At 36.9% G+C, this 26,662-nt stretch overlaps 7 protein-coding genes and 1 non-coding gene across 10 annotated transcripts; 3 read left to right on the top strand and 5 right to left on the bottom strand.

The window, feature by feature from the left end:
• The first annotated feature begins 2,348 nt into the window (after nt 1–2,348).
• On the top strand, nt 2,349–6,363 carry LOC127245474 (magnesium transporter MRS2-5). Of its 2 annotated transcripts, none has more exons than XM_051266378.1 (7): nt 2,349–2,515; nt 3,452–3,956; nt 4,362–4,432; nt 5,007–5,135; nt 5,209–5,553; nt 5,925–5,972; nt 6,060–6,363. In XM_051266378.1, exons 2-7 carry the CDS (start codon nt 3,545–3,547, stop codon nt 6,288–6,290), a joined length of 1,236 nt encoding a protein of 411 aa, XP_051122335.1. In that variant the 5' UTR covers nt 2,349–2,515; nt 3,452–3,544; the 3' UTR covers nt 6,291–6,363. The 2 variants fall into 2 exon arrangements, with proteins under 2 accessions (XP_051122335.1, XP_051122336.1); XM_051266379.1 differs by having other exon boundaries at nt 2,364–2,515; nt 3,463–3,956.
• An 828-nt stretch (nt 6,364–7,191) lies between these two features.
• LOC127245473 (ureide permease 2-like) lies at nt 7,192–9,192 on the bottom strand. Its single transcript, XM_051266377.1, has 6 exons — nt 8,926–9,192; nt 8,593–8,731; nt 8,318–8,492; nt 8,144–8,237; nt 7,691–8,065; nt 7,192–7,594 (listed from the first exon to the last, which is right to left on the bottom strand). Exons 1-6 carry the CDS (start codon nt 9,160–9,162, stop codon nt 7,442–7,444), a joined length of 1,173 nt encoding a protein of 390 aa, XP_051122334.1. The 5' UTR covers nt 9,163–9,192; the 3' UTR covers nt 7,192–7,441.
• A 1,233-nt stretch (nt 9,193–10,425) lies between these two features.
• LOC127245604 (probable inactive purple acid phosphatase 1) lies at nt 10,426–13,597 on the bottom strand. Its single transcript, XM_051266590.1, has 12 exons — nt 13,184–13,597; nt 13,014–13,108; nt 12,871–12,937; nt 12,653–12,775; nt 12,464–12,556; nt 12,254–12,383; nt 12,089–12,170; nt 11,866–11,998; nt 11,577–11,782; nt 11,361–11,486; nt 10,984–11,293; nt 10,426–10,898 (listed from the first exon to the last, which is right to left on the bottom strand). The coding sequence occupies exons 1-12, from the start codon at nt 13,349–13,351 to the stop codon at nt 10,593–10,595; spliced, it is 1,839 nt and encodes a 612-aa protein (XP_051122547.1). The 5' UTR covers nt 13,352–13,597; the 3' UTR covers nt 10,426–10,592.
• A 157-nt stretch (nt 13,598–13,754) lies between these two features.
• TRNAN-GUU (transfer RNA asparagine (anticodon GUU)) lies at nt 13,755–13,828 on the top strand. The gene has a single exon. It is a non-coding gene; the product is annotated as a tRNA-Asn (tRNA).
• On the bottom strand, nt 13,773–16,745 carry LOC127245606 (uncharacterized). 2 transcript variants are annotated; one of them, XM_051266593.1, is made up of 10 exons: nt 16,512–16,745; nt 15,665–15,782; nt 15,504–15,571; nt 15,361–15,420; nt 15,118–15,273; nt 14,874–15,023; nt 14,584–14,798; nt 14,405–14,513; nt 14,212–14,333; nt 13,773–13,904 (listed from the first exon to the last, which is right to left on the bottom strand). In XM_051266593.1, the coding sequence occupies exons 1-9, from the start codon at nt 16,641–16,643 to the stop codon at nt 14,226–14,228; spliced, it is 1,116 nt and encodes a 371-aa protein (XP_051122550.1). In that variant the 5' UTR covers nt 16,644–16,745; the 3' UTR covers nt 13,773–13,904; nt 14,212–14,225. The 2 variants fall into 2 exon arrangements, with proteins under 2 accessions (XP_051122550.1, XP_051122549.1); XM_051266592.1 differs by lacking the exon at nt 13,773–13,904 and having other exon boundaries at nt 14,015–14,333; nt 16,512–16,744.
• Nucleotides 16,746–16,878: 133 nt separating this feature from the next.
• LOC127245607 (PLASMODESMATA CALLOSE-BINDING PROTEIN 3-like) lies at nt 16,879–18,817 on the bottom strand. The gene is made up of 4 exons (XM_051266594.1): nt 18,572–18,817; nt 18,042–18,281; nt 17,917–17,953; nt 16,879–17,486 (listed from the first exon to the last, which is right to left on the bottom strand). The coding sequence occupies exons 1-4, from the start codon at nt 18,621–18,623 to the stop codon at nt 17,177–17,179; spliced, it is 639 nt and encodes a 212-aa protein (XP_051122551.1). The 5' UTR covers nt 18,624–18,817; the 3' UTR covers nt 16,879–17,176.
• A 540-nt stretch (nt 18,818–19,357) lies between these two features.
• LOC127245608 (uncharacterized) lies at nt 19,358–21,412 on the top strand. The gene is made up of 5 exons (XM_051266595.1): nt 19,358–19,613; nt 19,705–19,777; nt 20,363–20,414; nt 20,513–20,582; nt 21,103–21,412. The coding sequence occupies exons 1-5, from the start codon at nt 19,467–19,469 to the stop codon at nt 21,184–21,186; spliced, it is 426 nt and encodes a 141-aa protein (XP_051122552.1). The 5' UTR covers nt 19,358–19,466; the 3' UTR covers nt 21,187–21,412.
• Nucleotides 21,413–21,499: 87 nt separating this feature from the next.
• Nucleotides 21,500–26,343, bottom strand: LOC127245605 (probable methyltransferase PMT5). Its single transcript, XM_051266591.1, has 9 exons — nt 26,196–26,343; nt 25,019–26,008; nt 24,738–24,870; nt 24,320–24,560; nt 23,316–23,535; nt 23,011–23,165; nt 22,554–22,857; nt 22,290–22,422; nt 21,500–22,203 (listed from the first exon to the last, which is right to left on the bottom strand). Exons 2-9 carry the CDS (start codon nt 25,516–25,518, stop codon nt 22,054–22,056), a joined length of 1,836 nt encoding a protein of 611 aa, XP_051122548.1. The 5' UTR covers nt 25,519–26,008; nt 26,196–26,343; the 3' UTR covers nt 21,500–22,053.
• Nucleotides 26,344–26,662: the final 319 nt, after the last annotated feature.

The raw sequence follows: 26,662 nt of genomic DNA, 5'->3' as shown, positions 1-26,662 counted from the left end.
TCGTCTCAATAGTGACGACACCTGGCCCGACAAAGATACGATACACGTGGTGAAAGGTACAGAGGGGCTTTTTGGAGACTCTTGGGTGTCCGACTCCAGGGGACGTTCAAGGCCGGAGATAGCGCCCATTGGAGTTGAGGTCCATGGAGTGGTTGTGCTATAATTGGGGAACGCGTCATTAGATGCATCATCTTGACGTCACAAAAAATTTACCAGATAATAAGATTTAATCAATCGGGTATAACATCATGAAATTAGATTTAAATTTAAATACAACAAATAAAAGTCAACTTCGGATATTATGCAATTTAACTCGAGATTAAATTATTAATCTCGACCGTTGATTTCCATGCCGGTTAAACAACGGCCATGATTGATTGAATCTAAGCATCGATATATATATATATATATATGTAAGTGAAAAATATATATTTTTATTATATCATTCTGATGTGATTCAAAAGAAAAAAGAAAAGGAATTTATGAATTAAAATAAATTCATATTTTTAAAAAATCACTGTAACGCCTATTCATTCTTATTACCAAAATTTCATTTCCAAATTTGAAATAAATTTCCTTATTATATGTATTGTCATTTTATATGTTATATGTTATATTATGTTAACATCAATTATAATTTTATAATTCAAGACAATAATAATCACCCACAAAATATTTAGTATGTCATTTTATTGATACACTAATCATATATAGTATGTATTATTATATTGTAGCATTTATCATTTACCATTTAGAAGGTTATATTAAATAAATTGACCAAAAATTTAAATTTATGGACTATTTACGACTAATCACATACTCTTTCATGTTTGCTAGCTAAAAAATGCATGTAAACAATTTAAGAAATATTCAAATATATTTAAGGCATGGGTTAAGGCAATAATTGTAATTATGTAAGTTGTAAAAAAATTTATTTTTACCATTTTAAGTGAGAATTTTTGGGTTTGTTTGGATTGGGTTTATGTAGTGATTCAAATTTATCCAAGAGTTGTTTAGGATCTATTATTTTGTAAGAAAAATAATACTCCATTCGTCCCGCAAGAAGGGTGGCGTTTGCTTTTTGTACGTATATTTTTTAATATTATTATTATATTAGATTGTAGTAAAAAAACAAAAATACCTCTATTAGTACGGTGTAATATAAGTGTAATAACATTTGTGTAATATATTGTAAATTGAAAGGGTATTTATTATGTGAAGTAGGTAGTACAATTATTAAATTAGGAAATAGTAACCTTGTTTTGGAACAGACGAAAATAGAAAATGGTAACCTTTCAATGGGACGGAGGGAGTATATGTTTATTTAAAATTATAGTCAAAAATTTGTGTTAGAAATGATAAAAACTCAAACCAAATACAGCATTCATTTGTTTGAGAAAATCGTTCACATTAATAAGTGAATAATTTTTTGTACTTTTATTTTTGGTTAAATACCAATTTAATTTGATTAGTATATAATTTAATATTCCATACTTTAATGAGTTAAAATTTAATATTTTACACAAAATATGAATATGGTATATAATTTTCTTTAGGAAAACTAGATTGAATAATATAAAATTGAATTTAAAAATAAATAAAGCACACCTATATATTGAAATATAAATATACTACTGGTGTGTTTGTTTGTGTTTGAATTTTTGAATAGTGAAATTTTAATTTAAATAATTATTTGATGCCATATAAATGAATATTGATGTCTATTTTTGAATGCACAATAAAATTTTAAAATAATATAAAAAATAAATAATTAAATTTATATATTTTTTTAAAATATAAATAATAAAAATATATGAAGAATCCACAAAAGACACAACCGCGAATTCTCATTCTACCTATCCTGGATCAGCGAGTTCATCTTAACTTGCCCACTGCAATAAAATTGGGCCTAATCCCATACATGGGCCTTCTAAATGGGCCTTTCAATAAAATAGAATTAATATTTTAAAATTTATAAACAAAGAGTAAATAATTAAAGAGGGAGTATTTGTATTCACCCCCGCCCCCGGCATGCAATGGGCAGTCCTTTATAAAATTTGAAATGTAAGTATTAAAAGTGATTTATTTTAAATTTGCAATTGAATTTACAAATTTGTAATATTGTATTTCTAAATGAAACTAATTTGCTAAACTGATTATTAATTTTATTAATTTAGGGATGCACATATGAATTTTTAGTTCGAATTTTGTTAAATTCAAATCAACTAAAAAATTTGTTTGTTTTGTTAATTTTCAGATTTTTATTATTTTTTAAAGGTCCGACTGACTTAACAAATATGTATTACAGATTTACAATCACACAAAAGAGGGAAATGATAATCGATAAAAGCGTGTTTCTGTATGGCTAAAAACGTGGTTTGGTATCAGACCAGCAGGCAGACTCTATCGAAGCCGCATAACGCGGTAGCCAAATAACGGTGAATCTCTCCGTCCATGGCTGGGTACCAGAGAGATGCCATCTGAAACGCTGTCCAAGCTTTCTCCAAGGGTCAAGGTAGGAATTGGTTCTCTTTCATTGTGCGAGGCACATTATTTTGTATTTCCAAAATTTTATGTATTTATTTGGGTGTAGAAGATCAACACTGAAAAGTGGAAAGTGGGGGTTTATATTTTTCCGTTCTTTGATGTCGTTCTGAAATTGGTGTTTGATGTTATTGAAAATTACAGAAAAGGTTGCATTCTTTCAAGATTTAGGGGTTTCGTTATTTAGCGTGGAGGTTTGGTGTTTTCGTTCTTTCTGGAGGAAAACTAGAATTGGTGCTTGCATGATTTTATAGTTGATGTCATTTAATTTAATGGATTTATGTATTTGTATTTATAGCTTTGCGTGTTGTTTGCAATCAGCATATGTTTTTGTATAATTAAAAACATTAAGGACAATGTCATGGGCAAAATTGGATTTGAATTTACAGTAATTGGTGTTTGTTTGTTATTTATCATCGTTGTATGTGTGTGTTTCTGTGTTAAGGAATAAAAATTTACTTTTAACTATTCATATGTTTGTTTGGCACAAAAGTTATCTTGGAGTGTTATAGGGGTTTGTTAATATTTAACTGGAATGGGCCATGGATTTAGAATTGCAGTTTTACTGTTTTTATTTGAAAAACAGATACCTTTAACTTATTTCTTCTGTTATACTGTGAATTCAGAACCAACATGGGTTATCTATATTTTTAACTATCGCTGTTATTGTCTTTGTTTATAATGAAACCAAGAGGTTGAATATTTTGTAACTTTTTGTCTGTGGTATGTATAATTAACAATGTAATATTGATGAAATTGTTAAAACTTCTGTTTTTTTTTTACATTCTATATTGATGTTTTGGCCATGAAACTAGAAAAGAAAAACCGGGGATGATCATTCTACACTTCAAGTTATGTTGCCTTTGATTTGATTGCTGACATGGGGTTTTGATTAACTAATACACAGATTGTCTGCAGTAGCTTGACATTTGAAGCCCACCAATGAAGAAAGCCGGCTGCTGTAAAATTTTGGATGAAGTAAGGGACAGAATTAAACTAAATGGCTCGACAAGAACCTACATCTTCCAATGTTTTTCACAATTCAGAGGAAAGCAGCACTCAACATGCAGGTGGATCAGGATTTCCAGGCTTGAAGAAGAGGGGACATAATCTTGGAAACCGATCTTGGATTTTGATTGATGGGAAAGGGAATTCTGAAATTGTGGAACTGGATAAATTTACTCTAATGAGACGCTGCTCTTTACCGTCTCGAGATCTTAGGCTTTTGGATCCATTGTTTATCTATCCCTCCACAATATTAGGCCGTGAGAAAGCTATTGTTATTAGTCTGGAACAGATTAGATGCATTATCACAGCTGATGAGGTTATTCTAAGAAACTCTGTGGATGTGTCTGTGCTACAGTATCGATCTGAACTGTGCAAGCGTCTTGAAGCATCGAGAGATCAGTTCGGTAAGATAATGGAGTTACTGTTGTAGAAACATCAAATGTGTGTTTCTTTCCTTCATTTCAGTTGCCCATGAATAACTAAACTGAACATATGCAAGATTGTGTATCCAATCATATACTATATTAAGCATCAATTGGGAAAGTTGGCTTGATGACCGGTCATGTTAATGTTAAAGCAGAAAACATTCATAGTACGGAGCAATTTCTATATGAAAAACTGAAAATTTTGTCTTGATAATCAAAATTTACTGTTTATCTTGAGAACAGCCTGTTTTTCTGTTTTTTTCTTTCTTTTGGTCTTGTGCAAGACATAGCGTTTGTTTTATTTCAGCACTTAATTATGTTATTAGTTTGTTGCCACTTTGACCTAAAAATTAGTAAGCCCCCAATGTTTTATATGTGATACAGATGATTTACCTTTTGAGTTCAAGGCATTTGAGCTTGCTCTGGAACTTACGTGTATGTCTCTTGATGCTCAGGTATTTAATTTTATAATGTAATTGGTAGTTTTCTGTAAGTTATCACACATTTCATTTCATGCATGTGATCACTAATTGAACAAAAGTTTCAGGCAACGATCCATCATTTTATGATCTTTGTTTACAATTGTGCTTAAGTAATCAATAAGAAATTATTCATCCTTTTTACGCCAGAAAACTCACTAATTTATTTATAACATGTTAATACATATACACATTCTACGTGCACTATACCAGGAATCAAATAATTATGGGCCTATTTGTTTGTATTTTCAAATTTGTTTCACACTATTCACTTATATATGCACGTGTAATCTTGAAAGTTGGAAGCTTTTTCCGACAAGTTTAAAGCTTTCCCAAAACCAGATTTTCTGAAAACAGGGTCAGGCTTTGTGTTTGTTTGTGTAATTAACAAATTATGTTGTGTTGAAAAACACACTATTGGTTTATGCACACCTGTCAGGATGTGGGTATTGTATACCACAAAATAATTTCATTTACCTATTAGTATATGAAATTTTTTTATTTACTTACATGACTAAATTCATTACATTTGACTTCTTGTACTTTGTAGGTAAATTCATTAGAAACGGAAATATATCCTGTTCTTGATGAATTGGCATCATCAATAAGCACACTCAATTTAGAACATGTACGCAGATTCAAAGGAAACCTGCTGACCATGACTCAGCGGGTACAGAAGGTAAAAATGTATTAACTATTCTCAACGTACTTGAAGGGATGGTCAATAATCACTTAGTTTGGCTTGATTTTAGGTTTGTGATGTAATAGAACATCTGATGGATGATGATGGAGATATGGCAGAGATGTATTTGACCGAAAAGAAAGAAAGATGGAAGGAATTGAACAACAATGATCATAATGATGATCAAACAAGTACTTCACCGCATGACCAGGCTGTATCCAAATCCGCACCTGTCTCTCCTGTTGGATCGTCCAGTGGAGTTCAGAGACTGCAGAGAGCGTTCAGCAGCATGAGTTCCAGCAAACAGGGAAGCTTCTTGAGCTCGTCTAGCGATGATGAGAATATTGATCAACTCGAAATGTTACTTGAAGCATACTTTGTTGTAATAGACAACACTCTCAACAAATTACTGGCGGTAAGAGAAAGATTTCTTTTTGTTTTTGGTTTTATGAAAAACAGGTTGTCTTACCTTTTCTCGGTGTGGTTTTATGTTTTTCAATAATTCCCATACCCTCTGAATTGCAAGGTGAGGTAAATATTAAGCTCTTGAAATTTTTATGATTAATATAAAAGAATAAGCCTTTATATTACAGTCTTTTGTTGAAAAAACAGAACAGTGGTTGTTTTGAATTTGATGAATTTTCAAGGCATAGAATTTAGTCGATCTTCTAAGAAGGTTCACAGATTAGGTGGTCCATCGAGAGAATTACTTACAGTAAAAATATACAGTGCTGTTGTGAAAAGTTGTTGGTTTCATATGCTTAAACAATTGTACTGCTTGTGCAGCTTAAAGAATATATTGAAGATACGGAGGATTTGATCAACATTAAGCTGGTACGCATCAAGGTTTAAAGGTTAAAAATGTTTACACATAATTATTTTCCATTTTCAGAATTTCTTTGACATTTGATATTGTAACAGGGCAATGTTCAGAATCAGCTGATCCAATACCAGCTACTTCTCACAGCTGCTACATTTGTTGCTACGATATATTCTGTGGTGGCCGCAGTTTTTGGTATGAACTTTGAGGATGAAGTGTTTGATAATCCATCGACATTCAATTGGGTGCTAATCATCACTGGAGTTTTCTCTATAATGCTGTACTCATGCTTTTTGATCTATTTCCGATACAAAAAGATCTTTCCACTGTAGGTGCTGCTGCAGTGGAATTATTTATATGGTTACAATTAATTCATTTACGATATAGACATTTCATTTTCTTATTCGTAATGACCTGATTTCATAATTTATTTTCATTGAAATGCCCCATAACCCATTTGGTGTATGCTTCTTGATGAATGTTTATCGTGTTTACTCCTGAATTATCTACCTGAATGAATCCCTGAAAGGATAGGGAGTGTAGGCCGTGAAAATTCTGTTCCATTACTCAAATGCTTATTAATTGACAGGCAAGCTTTCGATTTCCATAATTTTAGTATTGTATTTTAATCAGGAGTAGAATTGTATTTTGGCAGCTTCTATAGTGCAGGGCAAGATGTCCCTACAATCCCTGGAAATCGTAGACCTTACCATCTCTGCCCTTCTTGTACTGAAACAAAAGGTTTGAATTATCGAATGCTGTAAGATTCAGAAAGCCATAATCCTAATATCTGTAGATGCTCCAGTCAGTCTTCAAGATTGAGAACTCTGAAAGGCAAAAACCAGGAATGTCCGCCGGGGGAAGTTGCAATTTTAACCTTTCCAATGTAGCTGAAAATGCTAGAGGTTTCTGAACTGGATATGGAGATGCTTTGAACTAAACTGGTAAGTATCAGTTCATACAATAAGTGCCATTAAGCAATTTATGTCTTACTTTGTATGTATACCTTCAAATGCAGTGACATAACAGAGAAAAGTAGCCGAAGAAAGAGTTTCGGAAGTGATCAGGCAAAGTTGTGAGAACGAACATCGACAGAGTTGTGTTGTCTGAAAAATAACAGTCGGAATCAACTTCAACCATGTAAGATTCTAAGATTCACTGATCCAAATTCCATTTACATCTTTTTTTTATTTTCTATGTTTTTTACTCCCGAATCCTTTGCAATAAAAACAGTGTTGGGCAAAATATGAGATGATCATTTCGATTTGGATAGATACAGATGACAAACAAAAAGCCCTTCCCCTTAAATTTAATAGCTCATTTGGTTAGGGCACCATGATTGTTCTCATATGTTGCAATAGAATGATTTTGCCAGCACAGCTGATTCTTTTGCAAATTAAATCTCTGCAGACACCTGAATTCTTAGGACACCCTCAGCAGCTTCACTGCAGATTCTTTTCAAGAATCTAACATGATGGATCGATCACTTGCGGTGACCTGACGAAGCCATGAGGACACCAACAGCGACGACAAACATCGACAGCATGCCTGCAAGAAGCACATAAGTTCTCCTCGACGATCTTCGATACTCTCCAAACAGCAATACTCCCCAGAATGTGCTCACCAGAGGGAGTGCCTGCAGTCAATCACCATTTCTATATGTTACCATTATTCTGTTTGTGTCTTTTTCAGACATAAACATTATGGAAGCTAAAGAAATGTATCGACTCGCCTGAACTGCATCAGCCGCGGCGTATCCTGCAGCCTGGCCTCCCATGAACTGCAGGCCATTGCCGAACCCACAGAGAAGACCGGCCACAAGAGCCCACCCCCGGCCATTCCAGTCTGATAAGTAACTGCGAAAAGATGACTTCGGCAGGTTCAAGACCGGACGGTACAAGAAGATGATGTTGAGAATGATCGCGATGACGAAACAGGACATGGAGAAGTAGAAGAATGCCGTGTAGACACTCAGGTGGGGGACGCCGCGTTTCAGGGTGTGCCATTGGTCGTTCGTCGCCAGGTTGAACGCCGGCGAGAAGAGCGAGAAGCAGACTCCGGCGAAGAAAGTTATGGCCAGGCCGATGATCGCCCCCTTCCCGAAAACCTGAATTGGATCATGTAAGAAAAGGGACAGTGAATGACTGAATTCTTGCCATTCTGATCATCAATCAACCATCCTTACCTTAATTGATCTTCTGTTCTCAAGCTGTATCAAGAAATCTGCAGTTCCAAACTTAGCCTTGTCCGAATGTGTGACAGAATGACCATTCTTCATCCTGTCAAAAAAAGTTATTACAATTTACAATCACCATTTTCTCATCATATGTACTAAAACAGAAGATAATCTACAACATACACAGCTCCCTCTTTATGATCAGTAGGCAAGCTGCTAAGCTTGGCTCGATTATCGGCAGCGTTCGATGAATGCACAGCCGATCCGAAACAAACTGCTACGAGGAAGCACGCGACGCCGGGGAAAAGAATCTCGGCCTTGTTGATTTTGTCATCGAGGAAGTAATTCAATGTCGTGCCTGGCGCAATAGGGTGAAAAAAAAAAAAAAAACAACTCAAGACGAGCACAAAAACAGCATCATAGATGCCACAAAGAAGTCGATGAACAGCATTGTGTACCGATGACGACAGTTATGCTCGATGAGACAACCTCGGTGACAGACAAGCCTACAAACGCCCAGGCGTATTGCGTCGCGAGGTTGCCGAGGCTTAGCACGATCCCGCCGGCCATTGCAAACAGAGCACTGGACCAGTTATCCTAAGTTAAATCAAATTCGTCATAGACTCAAATCAAAACAATTTAACCATTGGATAAGATCAAATCATAATCTAAGTTTACCGAATCTAATAAATCAATCAAGCCAATCTAAACAAATAATAAGCTAATCTAAAATATCTCAACAAATATATGACCTGAAAATGTACATGTTGATACGATGATCAGATTGAGACCTGAGACAGCTGATTAATGAAATTAGGCTTGTCAGCAGTGCTGCTACCGATTTCTCCGAACGTGAAGGCGATGATGACGGCGGCGAGGAGGTTGGTGATCGAGTAGTCGAGGTAAGTGTGTTGCGGGAGACGGCCTCGTCTTTCGAGCAAAGTTAACAATGCTGGCCATGTCCCTAAGAACAGTAAGGACAAGATCATACAACCTATGGCTCCTCCTTTGCTCTCCACCAAATACATTTTGAGTAAACTTGTCAAGATGATTACTTCCTATATGGATCGGATAAACAAGTCAAATTTGAACCAATCCTGTAAGAACATCAGAAAAAAAAAAAAAAAAAAAAAAAAAAAAAAAAAAAAAAAAAAACTGTCAAGATTGGATTTTTATCACTCCCCAGTCAAGAAAGAAAGATTTGTGATAGAACCAACATGTATTCTGAAATTTGGAAGACCTGGTTTGGAGAAGATGCTCAAAGTGAAGTTGGAGGAATCTTTTGAACAAGGACATGTAAACAGGTAAAGTATGTGTGTGTATATATAATGCAGCACATATTTCCAGGCCTTAATTATGATTGAATCATTAATTTTCTTGAGGGCGGCTGATCTGAAAATATCTTCAATAATCATATATACATATACATACATACATACATACATACATATATATATATAGTTATATACATATTGTATCTGCAAGAGATCCGAGAATCTGTTGGAAAGTATCCCAGCCATTGAATTATCTTGTGAGATTCCTTAATTTTATTTTCTGCCCTTTTTGGGGTTTTCATGTCTATCCTGTTCACAGTTGAAGAATTCCCAAATTTGATGGAGATTTTCACGCCTGTTTAAGTCAAAGTTGTGTGTGGGTTTGGTTGATGCAAATAAGTCATCAGAAGAAACAAGAAACTGATAAATAAATATGACTTGAATGACGGGTTGTTATTAATTTGACTTACTCCATCATCCTTATCATTGTCACCAGTTGGACATAAATGAATAATAGAGAATATATATATAATTGGCCAATCTTGGTGTTCTTGCAAAATTTTCAACTCCCACTTGCTTTTTGGTAAACTCGAAATTTTATTGGAGAAGATGCATGAACCATTATTGAATTCAAATGACATGATTGCTCGTGTTTTTGATGTCTTGAAAAAAAAAAAAAAAGATTGCATTTTTTAGGATAGAGATTACAAGGGTTCATCATTCAAGCCTCAAGAGTTGGAATATAACATATTTTTAGCAACAACTCTAAATTTCTTAAGTGACTTACAAGAACAAATTATGAGATTATCAATGAAATTTGAGAAGTTGATTGAATCTTCAATCTTGGACGATATTCATGGAATCTTCAAGATTAAACTTTATCAAAGGAAAAGCATGAATTAAGGGATATTACTATAAAAATGTTTCCTTTTATTTCTCAACATATTCTTCTACCATCCTAATAAAATCCCAAATTTTATTTTATTTTTTTATGACGTAAAAATCCGAATCTTGATATCATTTGTTGTGGTTATTATTAGATAGTCTCACCTAAAATATATAAGAATGGTTTTAACGGAATATAATATGACAGTTTTATCAACATTAAGCATCAAAATGAATTCGACATTTTTGCAACAGAACAATGCTCACAATCAGCAGATTCAATTCCCGTCGACATTCGATCACGACGCCAGAGTCGTACTCGGGCAGCTATCCGTCACGCAGGCCAATATGTCCCGATAATCCCTCGAAATCGTGAAGGAATCGTAAACCTTACCATCTCTACTCTTCTTGTACTCAAAAAGCAGGTTTGAATAATCAAATGCCGTAAGTTTGACAAACCCGTAATCGAAATCCCGGTAGATGCTCCAGTCGGGCTTCAACGTCGAAAACTCCGAAAGGCTCGCCCCTCCTCCTCCAACCACCACATGAATTGTCCCATTCAAGCTACCATTATATCTCTTCTTCTCCTTGTTTGTACATATATTCTGTAATGAAAATCCGTCGAACTTTAATCGAGGTTGTTTGAACTTTGAACGGTTTAATCGAAAGATGTTCGAAGAATTTAATCACCTGGTATACAGGACATGTCCTTTCGTAGCTGTGGACGTGCCCGAAGAAGGCTATGTCGACTTTATACTTCTGCCATAGCTTCTGCAGGTCGTCTCGTCCCATCGGTTCGCCGAACGATCCTTGTTGCGCGTAATAAGTAGCCGAAGAATAACCTAGGACACGATGTGCAAGAAAAATCAGCCACGGCTGCTTGTGTCGATTCACCGACGCAAGACAGCGTTCGATGAATTTGTACTGCTCGCTGCCCTCTCGCCAGTCGTGTTCTGTGTCAGCCACGCAGAAGCGGAACATTCCGTAATCGGTCGAGTACCTGGACAGCCATTGTTTGATCATTACACGTAATTTACGTAATCTTAAGACAGCCATATCGATGTTACCAGAATTTAGCTCGATTTTCGGCGGGAACATAGAACATGGTTTCAGCCGGGACGCCACATTCGCCTCCCGAATCCATGTTCCCGTAAAACGAACCCGTTCCCGGCCAATCACGCTCGTGGTTGCCGCTGCAGAGATTGAATCGACTTTAACGGTTAACAGGAAACTCGTCGAAAAATTTACGTCGTCGAAAATTAAAATTAAAAAAACCCGAGCACCTGGCGATCATGTAGGGTACTCTAGACGCAATTGGTTTAACCTGAGAAGTGAACTGATCCCACTGGGAAAGGTATCCGTTGGCGTAGCAGATGTCTCCGATGTGGAAAACTATGTCGTAATTCCTTACATCGTCGATCAGCTGTTTCGTGGTGTTAAGTGAGCCGCGCTGGAAGTTGTTGTACTCGTTCGAGCCGTCAGCTTCGTCCTGTAATAACGAGACGAAAACCAGAAGAAATGTCACTCGGACAAAAAGTTGCAGTTCTAATTCGGACAAGAACCGAGCAAAACCTTTCCCATGTCGCCGAAAATGATGACTCGTTGTAGCGATTTCTGGCCTGGAAATGGCGACGATTTGAATTGGGAAGTATCGGCCCATACGTACGTCCCGTTAATCAATTTATGCCCAACTCTGTAAGAATACCTGAAAATGCACAGATCGAATAGGTTAAGACAAGAATTCTCGAATGTAATCAGACAAGAATACACAATCATTTAATTGAAAGGAGCATACAAAGAATTCGGCCATAACTCCTTCAGAAAAGCTGTATGAATAAATCCAGGATCGCGCCATCCTACAGTTCTTGCCGGTGCACCTACAGAATTACGACATAAATGTAATGGTCGATAAGTAATTAATACGCCTTTACATCCTAGACTTCTGCTAACTTCATCTTACCACACATGCTGCCGCGATCGAAAGTCAGTGTAGCTGCGAAAGACTGCGTCTGCTGTCCTCCTTTAGGCCCCCATTCGACTATAGGTTCGGCTTCATAAATACTGTATCCGCTAGTCCAGGTAATCGTCATCTAAGAAGCACATTCGGACATATACATATTAATGAAGAAGAAAAACGAAATTTCAGACAACTATGGCTGTAAGAACATACTTCATTCCAAGCTTTCCCCTGAGCTAATCGAGGATACAGCGGCGCCTTCGGATTAGTAAATGCCACTGGATTCGACACGGCCAACAGCTTCGGCTGATGAATGTAAGAAACAAACATGATTAACATAACTCAGAATGAATTATTTTCATTTTCTTTTTCTAATTTTTCGAAATGCCGATGAATACATACATTCGATACACCACCGGAAAATAATGCAAACGAGAAATCTGATCTTTGGTTAATCAACTGAAGCTTCAAATATCCTTTGCCTGTTTCTTTATAGTTCTTGTTGCTGAAATTAGCAAATTGGTACTGCAGATATATACATTATATACAGAATTAGATACAGAATCTTCTCATTCATCGAAAAAATGGCTTAGGGCAAAAGCTAATGTTTTAACATAAACCTTAATCGGGGCTGTGCACAAATATGGCGGAATAACTCGAGGATTCTCAGGAAGGCAGGCGGACAAGCTGAACAGAATTTAATATCCAATATGTAAGAACAAATCCCTGTCTCGATTTAACAAGAAACGCCATTTTTGCTGACCTGAAATTTGCAGGAGAAAATACACCGATCCAGTCATCGTTCGACGGGGTAGGGCTTTTATAGTCGATAGTAACCCAATCTTTGTCGTCGTTGGCCTGAGAGATAAAAACACGATTAGGAAGAACAACTTTAAGAAATTTTGAATTTCAGACAACAAATTTGGGACTTACTTTGACTCCAAGAATCGTAGGAGAAGCTTTGATGTAAGCTTTGTTATCCAGGGCAATAACAGCCTTGTCAATGGCGATAACTGAGAGAGGTTGAATACCGTGCGACGTCACCACTGTAAGGCTCGCCAGAGCCCACAAAACGGCCAATAGATTCGGGAGAACTTCCATTGGATTAGCCCCGAAAAATCATGAATCAATCAGAAACGATTCTAATTTCACTGATCCAAATTGCAGCAGCTGTTTTTCTGAGTCCCTTGTTATGAAAAGAGAATCTTGGACACAATAACAAACAATTTAGAACCAGATTTGAAGAGAAAAAAGCCCTTTTTCAAGACTGGAAAGACAGAAAAGGAAGAAGATGTTTAATGGTGCTGCTATATTAATATTATACAGTATAGATACAATAAATTATGTCGGATTTTGTTGCTGTATTTCATAATTATTTATTCCTTAAATTGGAAGCACCATTATTGGGAATCTTCCCTTCCAAAGGTACATTCTGTAAGCACAAATTTCCTTTTTTTATTTTATTATTTGATCAAATCATTATTTTTTTATATTTATCACAACAGCTGGAATAGCTCAGTTGGTTAGAGCGTGTGGCTGTTAACCACAAGGTCGGAGGTTCAAGCCCTCCTTCTAGCGTAAATATGGAGGCCTTACATTTTTTAAGGCCACTGACCTGATTAACCCGATCGGGTCGGACCCGAACTGACCGCCCCTGAAAAAAAGACTGTGTTAGGAATTCATATTTTTTGATGTTCTTAAAAATTTGTCAAACAAACACTAGTGTTAATGTAAACTGGGAATTCATAACCACTGAATCACAAGTAAAAGATTTATCACGTGGACTGTTTGGATTCAGATTCAGCCAAAAAAAGAAAAAAAAAACCAAAGAATCCTCAAAACTGTATATACTTCTCCCTCGCCAAACAACTTTTCTTGCAAACAAAACACACATCAACAACCATGGACAATTCCAACCTCACAAGAAAATATGGACAAGGAAATTAAGGATTTATCCTCACAACATCTTGTCTTGCTAATACGAGGATTTGAGCTTCGATTCAGCTTCTGTCTTCTTATCTTTCTGAAGCAAATCCGGTAAGAAATTTCCGAGCAGTCTTTGATCCAAAACCATGTTCGGCACCTGAACAACAAATGTTAGCACCGGGCGAAAAAGCGCGGCGTGTGCATAAGAACAAACAAGAATTAAATAACCTTATCGCCAAAATATATCTTCGAGTTGTTAGCAATCGCTTCGATAAATTTGAGTTCCAAATACTGGGGAGTCAGCTTCAATCTGTTTGCTTCTGCTTCTTTAATTGTGCTGCAAAGCCATTCACAAATAAGTTTCCACAAAGTCTTAGCATTATATTGTAATAAGAAAACAGGGTTACCGGTAATAATCAGCATCAGCCAAGCTCTTTTCACGAGCTAAATACATCGTATTCGATATTTCCTCTTGTCTCCTCGCGCTGTCTTTCTCCATCAATTTTTGTTCCATCTGGATTTTACTAACATGAGCATATTTTTCAGCTTCACTTATCGCGATTTTTTTCTGTGTCTCGGCTTCCTTCTCAGCCACTCGTTGTCTCTCCATTGCAATCAATACCTTTTTATCGAGTTTTAGACATATTATAAGTTCGAACATTCTTTCTAATTACCGTCGCAAGAACATAAGACACACCTTGGTGCGCTCTTCTTCCATTTGTTCAAAGTTGCGCCGTATGCTCTCGGGGATGGTCGGTTTTGTGACGCGTACGCTGATGATTTCGATGCCTGGAGCATAGCGCGTGCAGTCGGCTTGAAGGGCGTCTTTCATCTTCTCATCGATCTGCAACGATTATCGAGATATTCCGTTGTCGAAATGCATTCCGATATAAATCAATGATGCATAGTAAAGATGATAACTAAAGTTTCCGACTTTCCTGATCAAACATGTCGATGTAAACTTGCTGAAGGGTGTGTGCACTGCAGAACTGATTAATCTCGTGGTGGATCTTGTCGTATATCCACGTGTTGTCGTAGTGGATGCTGTAGTTGCGCAGCGTGTCGTATACATAATCCTTGTGAAGTCGATTAACTACCTGAACGCGAAATTGGATTAAAAGAAGAGTAGAAAAAAAAAAAAAGAAAAAAAAAACGAAAACAAACAATGCAACAAATGTAATTACTTCTATCTTCTCAAAATTTATCATTACGCCGCCTTTTGTTCCGCAAGGGATATCTCTGACCTGCATTCATACAACGAAACTATTACTCCCTTAACCTCTCGAAAATATTCATACAGATGAACTCAGACAAAGAGTTTTGGTACCAAATCTGTCTGTAATGTCACTTGAATAGGCTCAAAGTGAGTTAGGATCGGCATTTTGAAATGAAAACCTACGTTCAGTTGACACAAGATGGAAAAATCACAGTTGAATCAATAACAAGATTGCAAGGATAGACATAGTTGTATAGCATATAAGAGTTTACCTGGTTCGGTGATGGTTTTCAAAATGGCGCCGCCTCTCCAGTAAACCCCAACGTGACCTTCAGGGACTTGATGCAAAGCAGAGAAATTGATTGTAGTAGATGCCGACGGAAGTATAATCTGCAAAAAGATCGATTGGATATAAACATAAGATGATAAATGTCTCAATCACAAACTTCTCCTCCATAATTGCAAATCAAAGATGGAAGATTAAAGATTCCTTTCTGTACAGAACACAAAAATCAGACAAAAGTTTGCTAAAACTAGTCCTGCAACGACGCTAATGGAAGCTCCATGAATAGCAAATCAATCCCATTATGCTTTATAAGTTCAGGATGGATTGTAAATGGAATTCTAGATCCTTCCATCATCATCTCTAGGTTAATAATAATCAGGTTTCAATGTAAGAAATTGAGCTCAAACTGCATTCTCAGAACAGCCAAAAGAAGTAGACTGAACTATGACTAATAAACAGATCTCTTCTTCAATTCACAAGAACAACAATGGCGTCCAACTATATTAGTCTAACTGTGTTGCCTATGATGTTCATCAATTCTGACAATTAAAAAACCCTCTTCTTCCTCCTGATGCCATCCATTTTCGTCACTAGGGATTTGATCAAACGAGAAACCCTCAGGATTTAGGTCACTTTCTGGTATCGTAAAAACAAGCACAGATTTAAAACGAAATAGAGAATTAAAGAGGTGAAAGAAACGAGTCAAGAAAATCCAAAGGGAACGAAACGAAAGAACTTATAGAACCAATGATCAAATTAAACAAGAGTCTAATTTAATCGATTGTCAACAAGACGAACAACCCAAATGGAAAATTAAAATCGCTCGTATATACCATGGCAGCAAAAACGAGGAACATTAACAGAACAGCATATAAGGCGGAGAAATCGCCGCCGCCTCCGCCGCCGCCGCCGGCCGCCGCTCGCCGCGGCGGAGTCTCCCGTGTCTGATGATGCTGAGGTTCCATACGGAAATAGAGAGGAAAGTGTCGAAGCCAAAATAGTCTCTTTCTGCTTTAGGTGTCGTGACGTTTACTGAATTTCTGTGTTGGAGCAAAACGAGAAAAGTAGAACTCTTTATAAAATGAATAAATACATACATAAAATAATTGAGTAAGATCGAAATGCCCTTTGCTTATTTTCGAATAATTTCCAATAAAGATTCAATTTTTACGATGCTTCTCAATCCACCATTTTCACCTATGAAGCTTGAAATAACAGAACAACATAGTAACCATGAAAACAAGATGCTATTACATGGAAAAACTCTAAACTTATGAATAGAACAAGTTCTTGAATATATATATATATATATGTATGTATCGCCAAGGGGAAAGAAATTCCCCTGTTTTGTTTCTTTTATCTCACTGCAGAATAGGATAAATACACAAAGGTCCCATGAAATCTACAATGCGAAACATCACTACATCCTTAGCCCAATGCATTCCATCCCTTCTTGCATTTCTTGTTTTCGATCCCTCCCGTCGACTTACGACATCGATCACATGAAATTCGAAGCTAGAAGAGCAGCTGCGATCGAAAACACCGTAGCCGAGCTGGTTTTAGAAAGTAAAATCATCCCACCGGCGCCACTGCTGTCTGGAGTGCCGAATCCACCTCCTGTCGTTGGACCGACGCCAAAACCTGGATTCGTCGACGTGCCCGGAACTGTGGTCCCAGGGGTGTTGGTGGTGCCGCCGCCTGTGGTTGGGGTGGTGGGCATGCCTCCACCGGTGGTGGGGGTGGTGGGAGTAGTCGGAGTGCCTCCAATGGTAGGGGTGGTTGGGGGTGTGGTGGTGGCGCCTCCGGTGCTATAACAAGACAAGATTCGGATTATTAAAACAATGCCCGAATAAAAAATAAACCTTCAAGAGCATGCTCAGCAACATCAAACCACCCTACCGAACAAATCATTTGGAAACTAACAACTTAGTTAAATATGAAGATCATGACAGCTCACATTGAGTATTCAAAGCTAACTTCAATGGCATATATTCGTTGAAGCTTTAGAATTGGATCTACCTTCTACTTTTAGATTCCTCAAGAAAGACATAACTAACCATAAATTTGATAAAAAAACTAGTCGGCATATAAAAATTATCATCAATTTATTTACTACAAACATCTTCCTATTTCATCATTGTTAGCAATTCAAAGCAAAATGGATAATCTACTTTCCTCACCGACAAAAGTGCCAAACAACAAGATCCATATGCAACTAAATTTCCAACTATTATTTACCTAGGATTGGACTGAAACACACATCCAGAACCTGCACCTGTTAGGCAAAAAACCAAAGATGAAATTCAGAATTTCAAAAGAACAAGATTCTTGATGGGGTTTTTGTTTGTTTGAAGATTTTTTACTTGGGGGGTTTGGAGTAACAGTGGCAGTGCTCTGAAAATCACAGCTGCCAGGAGCCTGGCCTTTCTTCTGGTAATAACTGTTGACAGCATAATTGCAGTGATCCTTGACGGTGTTAGGGTTGAAACAAGCTCCATTTTGTTGGATTGGAGTGCAATCAGCCCCAGCCCCACAAGCAAAATCTATGTTCTTCTGAAGAACACTGTCACTCACCCCATTGTTGCACACACAATATGATGCATCTGTGGAAAAAATTAGAATTGAAATTGTGAGGACAAAAGGGGAGTAAGACAAACAGATCAGGTCAAGAAAAATAAAAATAAAATGGGATTGCTAAAAAAGAAGTGTTTCAGGGTGTAAAAGGGGAAAGATGAAAACTTTTTGGAAGCTCCTTTACAGTTCATGAAGAAAGGGGAGAATGGAAAAAAGCCCTTGAATAAATTTCTTAACTATGACCAAAATCAAAACCCACACCAAATGCCCAGAAAGTGTATTAAAAAACACACAAGCATCTGTGAGAAAGTTTCAGCACCTGAATGATACACAAAGCTCAAGAACAGCACCATCACTGCAAGAACATCCATGGCTAAATTGTTCAAGATAGCTCAAGAAGGTGTGAGCTGGATGAGTATGATGGCGATGGAAATGAGCGAGGAGAGAGAGAGAGAGAGAGAGAGAAAGAGAGGGGGGTGGGGGGTGGATGAGAGAGTGTTCGGTGGGAGGAATATGGAGATATCTAGAGAGAGAAATACAAAGTGACCGTCACTGACGGTGCTAAGCATATACATACACTATACATACAGATGTATATATATAATCTGATTATTATAGTAGTATTTAGTGTGAGAGAGAGAGATACTCATGATGTGTGCATCTGAAAGCGATTACATTATTGCTATAATCGTACTAATTATTGCCACATAAACTGGTGGCTGAAAGAGCGGTAATTCAAGAATCAAAATCAGCGAAGCTGTCATATCTTTGCTACGAAAATACACCCAAAACCGCCATTGACAAATGCACTTTATAGAGTTTTTTAACCAGAGAATAAATTTCGTGCAGAAAGAGAAGGACCTATAGAGTTCATCTTTTTCAATCTTTGTGAGGGAATATATGTATAAAGGATCTAATTCTATTACCTTTACCTTTTAATTATTCCAACGAGGATCTCTGATCCCAGGAGTAGCTACTAATCATCTGGACCTCAAGAAGCTCCGAGCATTCTTATTGGGCCTTTCTGCTTTTTGGGCCGGGTGGGAAAGCCCGGCCCAAAAAGATAATAAAAAAAATGGCTTGCAGTTCAAATTCCTTTGTGGTTAACTGAACTCCGATCATACACAAGAAATCCCTAAATTTTCAATCACGCTTGTGAGATTCGGTTTCGAATTTGGGAGTGAAGAGTGATCCGGTCCTACCTGCAGAGGAGAATGGGGCAGATGACGAACGGAAAATCCAAGAAAGGAGCGAAAGAGGAGATTAAGAAGGAAGAAGTTGAAGAAGAGGAAGAAGAGCAGGAGCAAGACGGAGTTTCTGTGCATTCGCCTTGCAAGATCAACTCGTCCACTCTCCGGAAGGTAAATTCTTCGGTTAATTCAACGATTTCTTTCCCGGAATTTGAGAGTTTTATGAGAATTTGGTCGTTCGAATTTTGATTTTTATTTGCAGGAGAATTCGGAGGTAGAATTGGAGCTGAGATTGCTTGAAGCTCTCGAAATCTATCCTCCATCCAAATTACGAGGTTTTTAACGATTGATTATCTCTTCTTTCCTGCTTCGATTGAATGTAGAAATTAGGGTGCATTTTCCTTGATGTTCATATGTGTGCATGTGATCCATCATCCATTTCCAGCTGAAATATTAAACTTAACTTCTTGTTGCTCATCATTTCGATGTATTATGTGAAAATTATTTTGGTCTACAAAATTTGAATGAAACGAGCTGCAGCCTTCCATTGTCGCTGTTATCAAATTTTTGGTTAGGGTTAGGGTTCCACCATTCCTGACCTATCAATCCTTGCTAAGAAAATAAAGAACTTATTCCAGCAATGGCACTGTGTTAAAGATAAATTTCATTACAGAAATTCTTAGCAGGAGGATTACTTTGCTGCAATCATGTTATAAAATTCAATTGTTCACCTGTGTGTTCTTAGGCTTCACCATTAATGACTTCGTTTATTTCGAGCACTTATCCAAACGATCTTATTTCAACGACAGTCCATAGATCAATAATTTGTTTCTTAGCAAAAATCAGGGGTGGATATACATTGCTGTTGCTCCCGTTATTTAGTAGTTCTTGATAAACTAACCGGTTTTTGTCAATTTCAGGCCCACACCGTCACTTTGTTCTTTATGGTTTAACCGAGTATATGCGCAAAAGGTTTGCACAACTTGTATTGTCAAATGGAATTTCCTGTGTAAATATCCAACTATTGTACACATTTCTTGGTTTTGCAAATGCCTTATTGTATATTGCAGTTTCGATCGACCATTTACTGCGGATGAATGTCTGAAGTTGCTGGGGCGATTTTACAATTTGGACATGGTGGTATGTATGATCTTTAACCTTTGTACTTAACATCAACGACGCTAGAATGGTTGTGAAATGTTGTGTAATTGAAGCTTCAAAATTTAATCTTACTCGCTATTAATAGGTTGGGTTCGGAATTAGCTTTTGTAGATAACCTGTTCCATATATACATTTAGTTCTTTTGCAATCAAACAAGGCAAAATTGTTTATAATCTGTTTGTGGTTTGAAAATCTGTAATATTCTCCCATCATTAAAAATTGCATAAAGTTTTCTCATGTTTTAGAAAATATTACACGGAATCTCTTAAAAGTTGCTCGATTTTCTAAAATACGATGGAGTTTAACATCAATGCATACTTTTCAAACGACATGTAGGTTAGGTTATAAGCAATTTTTCCATCAAATAATAACTATTGTCCGCTAACAACCTACAAATTATATAGTCGCTGATCCTTTCACCTAAAGATTCTGTATTTTTGTTAACCTTTCATATGGGATATTTGTGACATTAACAATTGCCTGTTTAATGGTCTTTCAGAAACCAGATGACGAGGATGCCGAGTTTCTGAGTCAGGAAGAAGATTTCCATTTGCCGAAGAGCTATTTTGAGGAAGAGACTTAATATGGTGGCGAGTAAATAGAAGTTGTTCTTACACGCCTCGAAATAAAACTGCAAGGCGTACGACGACTTCTTACTCTAGATGTTATTTACATTTTGTGTTGGAAGCTGGTAGACAAAAGAAGGGAATATCGAAACTAAACAGCGCCGATGCATTGAGCAATGTATATTCTAAAAATGATGGCATTTCTAAATTTTACTAGCTTTCAATAACAATTTGTTGACATCACTGTCCTAATATATGTCCATTCTTACAGCAATTCATAACAATATGTACAATAGGTGTCAAAATGAACAATAATAGAAAAAGAGATCCTGGAGAAAACACCATTTCCTTACAATTGCAGCAATGAGATGAAAGCAACAGATCTTCAATACAAACCAAGTTCAGTTACAAGAATCATCAATAAACAAATATGACATAAAACCCGAAACATATTTCGATGGTTAAAAAATAAAAATAAAAATAAAAAATTAAAGGATAACGAATATCTCCTACAAACTGTGGAAAAGTCGTGCCTTCCCAAAAACGCGACTCTAAACATAAAAGATGCTAATCTACACCCCTCCAAAACTTTGATTCCACCTCACAAGGAACTGCTCTGTTTTTTTTGTCCCCATAATTTGTTGTTCCTCCACAAAAAGCGTTAATACCACTTGAATTTTCAAGCAGACACGCTTTTTCTGGCCAGCGTGATTATTATTATTATAGAAACTCTGAGATATATGAGATAGGCAAGAATCGAATTTATACAGTGTATAAAGAGAGATTACGTTTTCGATGAATGAAAAGAAGAGTGGAAAGGAAATGAGTGAGAGAGAGAGAGAGAGAGAGAGAGAGCTTTTCCTTAACTGCTGCAGCGTTTTTTATCATTTTCTCAAAAATGGCTTTTGGCACACTAGCAAGCGCTGGTCACTGCCATTTTGCGGGTCGATCACCCGGGCTTCCCAGCGAAGTTGAGTGACGAGACTTCGTGCTGTCTCTATGTGATCGATCTTGTCAGAAATAATAACCCATCCCTGAAAAGAAACCGTATTGATGAATCAAGTATATGTAAGAATGTGAAGTGTGTAGTAATGAAGAGAATACTATCCTCGGACACTACCTCTGGACGGAGAATACGGTCCATCTCAAAGATTAAGTCAACCATGCTGCATTTCTGCGAATCGAGATGAGATAGAAGTCCCTTGGCATGAAGCATGTCGTATGTCCGGGGATATGTGGGAAAAGGTTCACACCTGTGTCGGGACAAAAGCATAAAGTGTTAGAACAGAAAACATGTAAGATCGATTATACAGAATAGATTTGAGACACATAATAGATTTGTGGAATTTGGCGAGGTGGGCGTTCCCAAGAACGAATATCTTACCAGTCATGTAAGACTCCTGCGAAGCCTTGATCAAGAATGACAGGAAGGGAATTATGCACGCCTACAGGCACAACATTCATCACCCACACAGACTTTCTACCTTCCATTAGAGCAGTATTTAAACCTCCATAACGAGCATTCATGTCCATCACATTTCGAACCATATTGTATGGGGGCATTGGATCTTCATCGCCGGGTCTCTTTGGATGGTCTGAGAAAATCAAGGGAGAAAGCAATGACCAATAATTTCTTAAAGCAGATCTCCAGAATTCCATGTCTTCAGAGAAATCATCTGGATTAATTCCTGCATGCAAATTGAACGAGTAAATCCTTTTGCAAATTAAATAATCAATCATTTTGCAAATTAGAGATGTCATACATGTATGTTTTTTTTTTTTTTAAAAAAAAAAAAGGTTTATCTATGCAAAACTCATTTCCTTAAGCTAGTGTGACATACCATAGATTGCAATTTCTGTAGGACTGAAATAAATAGAAGACTTGTTCTGAACGGGGATCCAACGCTTGCTGGCAGTCCCACTTATACACTGAACAAGGGGCTTATAGTATGACATGCTGTCCTCTCCATCACAAAGGGGGAAACTACTCTGCTTGCTAGAATTAAGAACCATAACAATACTGGAGATTTAGGATATGATGTATAAAATATTAAAAATGGAGACTCTGCGCATGTTTGCAGGCGTGTGTGTGTGAAAGAGAGAGAGAAATACAAGCAATGCATCAGGCATTGGAAGTTAGTCTCACCTTGAAATGTAACAGTGAGCATCTGTAGTTTTCTGCCATATGAAAGTCTCGTCTTGATGAGCCACAAGATTCCAACAAAGCTTTTGGGTGTATTCCTCCAACGGGACCAGAACAGTGCCTTTGTTTCGTTTGTTTCTTATCTGTCTATAGCTTCCTGAGGTTAATACAAAGTACCCTCCAGGCTTGAGTACTCTGTCAACTTCAATAAGTAACATCCCATCTGACATAAATATAGCATCAGTGAAATGCAATGTGCCCCTTAACTATGATCACCAAATTCAACTTCAAAAAATCTAAAATCTTAGCACTACTATCCATTTGTACTCTAAAAATTTAAAAAGTTGGTGGATACATAAAAAAAAGAATAAAGCAGAAAAAACCTTCCTGTTCAGGGAGTGTTGCACCTTGGACAGTTATTACTTAAGCATAGAATAGTTAACTTTCTGCTTTCGTTCAGGATAAGCAACGTGTCATATAGCTATAGAAGAGGAAATGGAATACATGCCCATTAACCTAGAAAAGATTGAAATCCAATTATACTGAAAACAACGAAATTTTTATATTAAATATTATTGTCCAAATTACCAAACTTAGATGCAAAATTCATAAGTAATCCATTGTCCAATCAGTCAGTCATTCTCATCCATTCCAACCACCTTATCCTATTACAAGATTTTATCAGATTCAATGGGCAACCACAAGAAATAAGTTAACAATTCTCATAATTGGAAAAACTGTCAGCCACGAGCTTCAAAATAAATAATGCCAAGCTAATCACTACATATTAAATGAAAACTGATTGTTCAGAGCAGTTTCAACAAATTTAAAACTCCAACTTTCCTTGAGAAGACAACAATTTTATGAATTTACTCACAAATCTCAAACATCATAGGAATCCATAGTAGAGAGATCAATCAAATAAAAAATCTGATTGAGCATAGCTCCAAGGAAATTGTATAATTTAGGGGAGAGGGTAAAGCCGCAAGCAAACCCATATAAAGTACCTTTGTCGTCCCAAAAAATACCGCATTTAGTGCAGTGAACCATATCATAGGATAAGGCAGGAAATGGTAATTGTCTTGCTATGAAGTTGCCAATAACGGCTGGAAGACCTCTCTCAAGAGCTAGCTGAACTTGGCTACCAATCGGTTCATATGCTGCCATACAAATAGCCATCAGCTTAAGCGAAAGTAGGTGAGCACCAAAGCTACCAAACCCGCAGCCGATATCCAATACATTGCGAACCTGCAATTTAAACAAAAATATTCAAACACATCAGAACTAGTTCCTAATACATTACTTTCTACTTAAACATGTGCATGACCAAATAATGAAAACTAAAATTTAGACATAAAAAGCATCTTTAAGTCAAAGAAAATGAATTTTCAAAAGTAGGGGCTATGCACAGCAATGGGAACTTACACCAGCTTCATGAAATTCAACATCACTTCCCAATCCTATCATATCAGAAATCTGGTGAGAATAGTCTTTGACGCCATCAACAATATCATCATCTGAACGAAAGGAAATTTGATTTTCTTCGAGCAACATGAGCCTATAGAAATTACAGGATTAAAATATACAGAATCACATGAAAGCATGATATTCTATCCAAACAAGAGCTTGGGTATCCAAAATCTATCACTGCTTACTAAATTGTAAATCATCATACTGAAATATTTCAGTTAAAATTAATGAGTTACCTTTTAGTCATGCTTCCAGATGAAAGAAATTGGTCTTTGCTCAGCTTCACATTTCCACTCCACACAACATCCCTACCACTGGGCCAGGTCAGAGGAATTTTATAATCCTTAGGGGGGCGAACCAAGCAATACTCCTGATCTTGCGATAGCTCACAATGACGATCGAACTCTTCACCATCTTTAAAACCAGCTAGAAGATTGGCAGAAACATTGTAGCAAGGAACATAATTCTCTCTTTCCTTCCCACAAAAATCATAATTCCTTAAAAGGTTGGATCCTAATTTTTTCAACTCTAAATAATCAAGTACTGCCTGATTGTTCAACCTTCTATAGTTTGAGTGAATATCATGTCTCACAGAAGCAGACACAGAATCAAATGAAGTTGAAGATCCCCAAAGTACTACCAAAACTAAGACACTAACCAGACACAAAAGCAACCAATTGAATGGCGGTCTAGGGCCGAGGACCAATAGCAACTTCTTGTACCAAGAGCTTCTCATGATCAATTTCTTTGATCCTCTTCAGGTAAAGCACAGAAACCACCCACTTACTTAATGCTATTGTTTCAACAATAATCTCCAACAATTCTGAAAACCATAGCGGATCATCATATATAATCTCTCGCATATAATATGATCCAGAAGCCAAACCAGGTCCACTTGCGTCAAATAATGACAATTGTTGAGCATCCGCAAACTGGAAAAAAATCTCAGTAACTTGTCTGTTACATCATATGCCTAAGTTTCCAACTATCGGAAACTTACCACAAAAGGATCCGATCCTGTGCTTACACATCCGAATTTATACTCCAAAAACCTCCTTATTCCAAAAACCTACTGCCACCCAGTAACCAAATTAATCAACCGCAAATTCTCAATAACAACAATGTTGTGCTCCAGAAAAAAACACGCACCAAAAATACACAAATCCTATTCCCAATCAATCACTTGGCGCACACGAATCACGCAAAACCTCCAGATCAAATCAACCCTGCATTACGCCACACAAGCAAACAAAACAACGTCACAACACAATCCAATTCCCTCTTAACACTCAGATCTTAACCTCAGATCAGATCCGCAACGCATTACACACCAAACAAGCAATCAGCATTATCCGAAAAAACGCACGTACCACCGTAAAAAAACATCTCGCCAAAACAATAATTCTCGCTTACCGGCAGTTGAAGTCGGTTGATATACACCAGACTGCAAGCGTCCACGGATGCCTATGCACAAGAGTTTGGATTCGCCATTAACATCTAGAGAGAGAAAGTCCGGAGCAGCTTTTCTGAAGCGTGGGTTCTCTATAATTGGGAAATCAAATATTAAATTAATTAATGAATTAATGGTTTTTCATTTTATTTTTTTTTTAATAAAGTAATTTAATATGCCTTTGGTGGAGCAACAATTCTACTCACTTCATGGTTTTCAGATCCAATCTTCTATAACTACTTATTTGCATTTCCCACCCTTCATTTTTCAAAATCTCTATTCTGCACCCTACTAAAAAACAGCTTTCGTATTCTTTTTTCCTCCTCCTAACTTATTCCTAAATAAAATTTATTTAAGAATAAATTGAATATATTCCTCCTTTTGTTTCCTCCTTCATATTCTGACATTATTTTATTTATTTATTTATTTA

The sequence above is a fragment of the Andrographis paniculata genome, unplaced genomic scaffold (genome assembly GCF_009805555.1).
Source record: "Andrographis paniculata isolate CXL003 unplaced genomic scaffold, ASM980555v1 Contig22END, whole genome shotgun sequence".
In the NCBI taxonomy this organism is placed as follows: Eukaryota; Viridiplantae; Streptophyta; class Magnoliopsida; order Lamiales; family Acanthaceae; genus Andrographis; species Andrographis paniculata.
This window is presented reverse-complemented; position numbering and strand designations above follow the sequence as displayed.